An 8129-nucleotide genomic window follows, 5' to 3' on the forward strand; every position below is an offset into this window, starting at 1 on the left:
ACAACAACGATAGATTAATTGCTATCATATTTCATATATGATATAATAGGTTTGTGATAACTAAAATGAGAGACATAAATTTTGCTTTGTAAACTATGTACATTTCTGGAGAAAACTGCATCAATAGTCGAGCCATATCTTGTGGTTGAATCAAATGGAGAATTATTCATCGTTAAATTAAATTTATTATTTAAAAAATCAATTAATGGTTGAGAATCTTCTGAACGAAAATTGACATTGAAATCTCCAGCAAGAATTAATGGTATCTCGTTGTGATTAGTGTTTAAAAGTTTTGCACCCTCATTAGAAAAATGAAGTAACTGCTGATGTTCAATTCAATAATATTTGATATGTTTTTATTGGGAGAAATTTAAAGGACGACTATAATCAATGTTTGATTCTGTGTGTTCATACAGCGGACAACTGCAATATCACCTACTTGTGTAATTTCATTAGGAATATCCAGTAATATTTTTGGCGCAAGAAACTGCATAGGACTCGCATTATGAAGAGTATCTGAACATGAATGATAGACGTTAGACAGCTACACCACCTGCTCTTGAGTCCGATCGTTTGTATTGAGTAACGCAGTAATAGTTCTGAATATCAATTCGTTCTTCATTATTAATCCAAGTTTCCGAAAATAACAAAAACGTACAACGTTGTAGCACTTTATCTTGCAGATCAGGCAAATGAGCTCGTAAACTTTGGCAGTTAAAGGAAAGCAATGAAATGCCGTTCAAACTTATTATCTCACTCAATTTTTCTTCTTGTGTTATTAATCTACAAGTTGAAAGTCTTTGGAATTCAGTTTTTAAGTCCATTAATCCTGCTGGCCGTTTTCTTCCATAATAAAATTTTTTGTCGTTGTTTTAGAAATGATGAACAATCCATTAATGTTGGTAACTCGTGATAATGCAACATATAGAAGCTGCTGATTATGTGTTTTATTGTATTCATATACAATTTTATCAAAAGTACCACCTTGTGATTTGTGTATTGTGAGTGCACAAGCAGACACTAAAGGAAAATGATTTCTTTTGACAAATATGATTTTATTTCTATTCATTGGAATAGATGAAGATTTCCTGAGAATCGGCACAGCTGTCCTACTGATATTAAGAGTTTGAATATGATGTGCAGCTTTCTTCTTATTTTGTTACCTATCTTACCAGGAAATTCAAACCATAAACGTAGAAGTTCATCATTATCGCCACGTTCTATGTACACTAATTTTCCTACACAACCATTAGCTAAGCCATCACTTACATCAATATTAGTTGTTATTATGTAAAATTTATTCAGAACTAAAATTATTTCATACGGCAAAGCCCCGGTATCAATAACCGATTTTTTTGAAACTGCTGACGAATGTATGATTGTTGATCTGTCGCATGGCAACCTACATAAATATCCGTGGCAGTAGATATTATTTTGTCTTCAACGAGATTCAATATAAATTTATTATATTCCATGGCACATTTATTCTCTAAGAAAAGTCTTATTCCATGAGGACATAATACAGCAACCTCTTCTTTTGTAAAAAAAACGTGATTCAATTAATGGAGTGGATACTCGCGACATCAGCGCTTACGGCGTCGTAGTGTTCAACTTCACATTGGCGTTTTCGTTGCATTTGTACGGATTTACACCCGTGTAGCCTAAAGAAATTTTTACACCCATATCGCGCCTAAAGAAGTTTTACTTCAACAAGAATTAAATATAAAAATGCATTTAATGTCATAAAATAATTACTAGTAAATCAATGAATATAACTAGCAATTGTAAAAATTAATCAGTCTGTGTTTAAAAATAATAATACTATAAGTTTTGTACTACAGGCACATCACTTTCACCGACACTATTAGAATTGTTTTGTGAGTTTTTTTGCATTTCTTCCAGTTTCATTAATATAGCATTGTACTTGTTTTCCAGATCTGCTGAGTGTGCTTTCCAGAAAGCCGCTTCTCGTTGAAATTGCCAAGCTATAATAGTATGGTAAGTATTATCCCAGGTTTGTGCACAACTTCGGGTGCTTTTTTCTGCACTTTTAAAATTTTCACTCAATTCTTCCGTTTGTTGGTTAGAAGATTTATAACGTTTATTATTTTTATTTCTACGATGTAATCCATTGCGCTTTCTTTTCCTGTTTTTGCGTTTATTTGATGAGTTAGATTTATTAGACACCAGATTATGTTTGCTTTCTAATGAACTGGGTTTCTTTTGGAAAATGATATTTGATTTGTCCTTATTCATAGTGAACTGATGAAATATAAGGAATATTAGTAAATCGTATTTGTAGTAACAATATCTATTGAAATGTGTATTTACATACCTTGCTTTTTACAGAATATGTTAAAATTTATTACTTCACTTATTTTGTCTCTTGACATTTAATTTGTGTACTAACAAATCTGACATTTTGTTGATGTGCCATCTGTAAGACACTCTTTGAAACACCGAGGGTACACTAAGCACGCACGCAAACTATATATGAATATAAAATGTATAGTAAAAATTGCTGGAACTTCCCGTACCGTAACGAAATGTTGGAGGAATATTAAACGTTTTCAAATAGATTATTATTAATACTGTAACATTGGCGAATATTTATAAGAATTATATAAACTGAATTGCTTAGAACTTTAGCCAGAATTAAAATCAAAATCTGAATTATTTAATTCTCAAAAAAAAAAAAATTTGAAAAAAAATTTAAAACTAATTTTTTTTTCCAAAAGCATAATTTGGTTAAAACAATCAGAAAGTTCTTTGAATCATTCAAATCGGACGCTTAGTTCCCTCAAAAACTATCATTTTTTGCACATTTAGCTCTGTATCTTCGAAATCGCTGGACCTGTCTTTGCAAAAAACTAATCACCTCTACTCCCAATGATCACAAATTGAACGTTTTTTAGATCATTCAAATCGGAAACTCCGTTCTCTCAAAAACTCAATTTGTCACTCTTTACTCCGTAACGGCTGGACCTGCCTTTGCCAAAAACTAATCAGCAGATCTCCTTATCAATAGGAATCGAATGCGCCCGAAAACGTGGACGAAAAAATGCGGACATACAAAACACACACATCCATTTTTTCTGAGGTATGCCAAAATGTTCAGAAACCTTCAAAACGTGAAGATAAACAATCTTTTTTTTTTATTTTTGGCCCATTACTATAACTACCCTACGGGAAGTTAATAAGTATTCACAAAAAATATGATAAAGAAAATTAAACCTTTAAATAGAGAATCAATTCAAAGAAAGTGAAAATTCTGCAAATTAGAGAATCAATTCAGTAAACCCTCTGTGAAGTGCAAAATACATTAAAACAGAGTAAAGCATATAGTCTAGAAGGCAGCAAACTATTCGACTAACCTGTTTAAATCAAAGCTAGAAATTTTTAAATGATATTTTATTGTCGGTCCATTAAGAAAATACCATTCTGGCAGGCATTTCGTGGTTGCGTCATCTCTTTAATTTTCGAAAATGTCAAAAAAAAAAGAGTTTATAATCTGTTCCAAAATGGCTCAAATTTTGTGGGCGTATTCTTTTAACTGTTCAGAAAGTATATGTAAACAGCCGTTCTACTAATATCTGTTCTGTTTGTACATGGGGGTAAAGCCCCATGTCTATGATGGTTCCATAAATATGCCACAAACACAGACAAAATAAAAAGTTATAATTATATAGAAACTTACAATTGGTAATTTTCTCTTGCTTAGTGGATTTTGAATATTCATGGTCATATAATTCATGCTTGATTCAATATGTTTGAGCTAATTTCCAAAAACATTCTCGGTGATAATTTGTTAAATGCTGAAAGATAATTTAGAAAATGTTAATGCTGTGGACAGCTTTAACCGAAATAAATGGTAAGTTTATCACAAAAACAAAAACTTTATACATAAAACTGGAAGTATGATAAAAGTATCAATGATAAAATAATCAGAATTGAATACTAATTTTATGGCATTTCCTTACCAAGACAAGGTTATTAAACTATATGAACAAAGTTGTTCTTTTGCTGAAACATGTTTAAGAAAATTATTTGTATGATATTTTGAATTGCAATTAATTTTCATTAATAGGACATCTTGCAGACACCTGGAATATGACTGATTAACAAGTAAAACAAAGCAAGTTTTGTGAAGACAAATTTATTGAATATAATTTGAAATTTAATTGAATATAAGTTTGTATCTACTAATCTTTTAAATTAACATATTATGGAGCATTAAGTACAGATAGCTGGATTGAACAGGTAAAGCAAAACAAAAACTAATTTATCAGATATAATCTAACATTAACTGCAAGAGAAAAGTCTTCACAATTTTTTTTTACATTTTTTTTACTGGTAAACAGAGTCAAAATATTTAGTAGTAAAATAAGTATTTGAAAATTATTTGAAAAATACCCAATCACAAATTTTGAAATAAAGTTGGAAACGTTTCGATTTTAACATAAGAGTCGAGACAAAAGGTATTTGAAATAAAAAGTCGAAAGCCACATCTTATTGTGTTAAAGATTGTGAAATTTTCAAAAAAAAGAATCAGATGTGGACAACTTCTTCCAACAGTCTAATTAGATGCGGCACTTGTTTAAAAATTTTATGCTTGATGTTAAAGCTTAAATATCTTCTAATGTATCAATATTTTTTGTTGTAAAGCCGCTTTATATATTAACACATTAGTTATGAATCTCCGTGATTGCCCAGTGCATGGAATACATTTTTAAAAGAAATGTATTCCATGCATGGATAAAATTTCAGAATCTGCACCGTTAAATTATATGCACAATACTTGAAATTTAGGTAATGAAAATTGTCGTTTGAAAATTGAGTTAATGTACAGATTCCGCAGTTTCAAATACAAAAAAAAAATAATTATCTTCTAGTAATAAATAATAAAATGAACTAAAAAAAAGAATATTGCAAAAATGTTTCAACAAAATGTCTTTAAATTTTAACATGTTCATAGCATATATGAACAAAATTCTTAAGATATTAATTTCGATTTTGACACCCCATATACAACTATTAACAAATTTGTATGCAGCCGGAGATTCAATATTACAGGTTGGTTGGTCACAACATGCATACAGCATACAAATTATATAGTAGTTTTTAATGGAAGTGAACACTAAATAGAAATTAAAGTTTTTCTCTCAATTTTTATAAAAATAAATTTATAAAATTCCGCTTTATATGAATTGCTTGTTTGAATTACAATTAGTTTTAATTTTGTAGTACGTATTTCACAAAAATCTTGCGAAACTTTTCACACATAAATCATAAAAAATTGTATAGATATAAAATATTTAACAAAAATGTATTTTTTCATTCAAGTTCCTATTTTCAAAATAGGAATATCAACATAATAGACTCATCCTTAGCTTATAATGTTAATTTCTGTAACATTCATATATGATTATGGGGTATATTATACATCTTTTATGATTTATGTATTAAGCATACGTTCGTTCACGGATTCTTAGAGCTAATTTATATACACAGAGTCCGATAAAACAATATCCGAAACACCAATCACAAATGTGATTCACTAAATATTAGTTATGTTTAAGATTTGATTTTATCATGTGTAAAGTATAGATACCTCTCACTTGATGTTTGTGTGTGCACTTCACCCACAAAACTTGTTTGTAAATTGTTTCTTAAACTATATGTACACTTAACATTTACTGGCTCACATTTTCTTCAATCGGTACATCTCCTTCCAATTTGGCAACATAGAGAGATGGGTCAATCACTTTTGGAATCGGCTTAATCTCAGTGCCCATTCAGATTCAATGCGATGCAAGGCAAATCGGTCCTCATATGTAATGAGGTTTATTGCAATACCTAAAAATATAATTCATGAATCAATCTCATGAGAATATTTAAAACAAAAAAAAAACAAAATTGTAATGTAGATGACTACATTAGCAAAGCAAAACAAAATTCTAATTCTAAAGAAAACTGATTAAGATGTATTTGAACTTTATTCAGAATATTGTATTGAGGATTCAAAATTTAGACAGCATATTGCCAAATAGTGGATAAATAAACTAAGACTTGATTCTATAATTGATGTGAATCAATCCATACCTAAGTGTCCAAATCTGCCAGATCTACCAATTCTGTGCAAGTAGTTTTCAGCTTTTTGGAAAATCAAAATTTATCACAACATTCACGGCTTGTACATCAATACCACGTGTGAAAAGATCTGAACAAACCAGGTTACGGCATAAGCCAGAACGAAAGTCATGGAACACTCGGTTACGATGAGCCTGAGCCATTTTAGCATGTATGTAGTAACAGCAATAACCTAATTCTGTAATCTTTTTTGCCAGCAACTCTACACGTTGAGTTGAATTACAGAATATAATTGATTGATTTATTTGTAATTTTGAAAACAGCGTGTTCAAGCAATGAACCTTTTGTCTTTCTTGTACAAAAGCATAATATTGGGTTACACCCTTTAATGTAAGTTCTTCCATAAGATTGATCTCATATGGTTCTTTAAGATGCTTTTCCATAAATTGTTTCACACTTAGTGGGAAAGTTGCTGAGAAAAGCAAAATTTGCCGTTCACGGGGCAACCTATAATGAATGAAGTATATTAAAACTTGATGGCATTGCATTAGAACTTCAAATTTATACAAGAAATTGGATTGAAAAATTGAATTTAAAATGTAATAGTTAATGATTTACAGTTCATAAAATATCCTGCCACTCACCTGGATATAACATGGTCAAGCATTCCTTTAAAATCTTGTGAAAGAAGTTTATCAGCTTCATCCAGCACAAGCATTCTACAATGTTCAGTATTTGCAACTTGTTTGTCCATTAAATCCAGTATACGTCCAGGAGTAGCGATTATAACTTGAACTATATTAAAAAGTTCACCATTAGTAAATTTGAAAAGTTAAATATTGAAAGTAAAAAATTCATTACCTTTCTGGTAAATTCTCATGATATCATCCCTAAGATTTGTTCCTCCAGTAGTCACCATGACACGTATTTCCATATGTTTAGCGAGTTCTATACATATCTGTGAAGTCTGTAATGCTAATTCTCTAGTCGGTACAATTACTAGAGCTTGTATACAATCTTTTTTAGGATCAACTTGCTCCAACACGGGAATGCAGTAAGCACCAGTTTTACCCGTACCATTCTTTGCTCGAGCTAATATGTCTTTACCAGATAAAGCAATGGGAATAGAAGCTTCTTGTATAGGAGATGGCTTTTCCCATCCCTTCTCGAAGATACCCATTAAAAGTTCACGTTTTAAACAAAACTCTTCAAATTCATTTCCTCTCGTGTCAGTAACATCCTGAAATTAGGCAGAATTAAGAATGGAACAAAAATAAATGAGTAAGTAATTATTGAAAATTATTATCAGAACTTGATTATCATTTATATTTAAATGAAGGGGAATCCAAAATATCATCATAATCTAAAAAAAAGATAACATGGATCTGAATATTTACACTTGTTTTAATTCTCCTGTCCTTTGGGGGTATTTTAAGTTTGGATTTCCAACCTAAGTCATCCATTTTTTCTAAATCCCTATAAGAAATACCATACATTAGTCACATGTAAGATTTAACATTAATTTATGGCACACCAATATTTTATTCATTACAAGTATGAAACCACATTCATGAATATCAGAGCACCACACAATCTTTTCACATGATTCATCATGAGATATAAGTATCAACTTACCCTTTATTATTTGGCTAAGATTGTTCATATGAATTGAACTTAAGTGAGTTTCAGCAATCATATTTTAAAGATTTATAGACTAGCTAATTCTCAGATTCCTGAGCACTACACTTTTCCCAATATTCTCAAAGTTTAGGTATACTTTTACCTACACTAACGTCATAAATAGTCACTTTATTCACTAAATACACGTTTATTTTGTAAGTTCAGTGTAATTTTAATATTCACTGTTTACATTCATCTGAAAAAAAGAACGGTAAGCAATTAGATTACACATCCACGTTTACAGTTACTTTAACATCATTAAAAGAAAAACTGACATTTCTGAACACCAAGTACAACAAACGTCGATAATAGAATTTGCACAAAAACTGACAACGTAATTAAAATTAAATCAGCACGTG

The 8129-nt window shown here is 30.3% G+C and overlaps 1 protein-coding gene across 1 annotated transcript; it reads right to left on the minus strand.

The window, feature by feature from the left end:
* Positions 1-5568: 5568 nt before the first annotated feature.
* LOC113373056 (putative ATP-dependent RNA helicase me31b) lies at positions 5569-7731 on the minus strand. Its single transcript, XM_026613393.1, is given in 8 exon segments — positions 5569-5794; positions 5797-5856; positions 6103-6155; positions 6157-6597; positions 6735-6885; positions 6952-7330; positions 7488-7566; positions 7726-7731. Coding segments are annotated over 7 exon segments (1251 nt in total). The 5' UTR covers positions 7554-7566; positions 7726-7731; the 3' UTR covers positions 5569-5693.
* Between the last annotated feature and the right edge of the window lie 398 nt (positions 7732-8129).

Source organism: Ctenocephalides felis, unplaced genomic scaffold (genome assembly GCF_003426905.1).
Source record: "Ctenocephalides felis isolate EL2017-DRISC unplaced genomic scaffold, ASM342690v1 CF-g0.4_SCAFFOLD_00845, whole genome shotgun sequence".
Classification (NCBI taxonomy): Eukaryota; Metazoa; Arthropoda; class Insecta; order Siphonaptera; family Pulicidae; genus Ctenocephalides; species Ctenocephalides felis.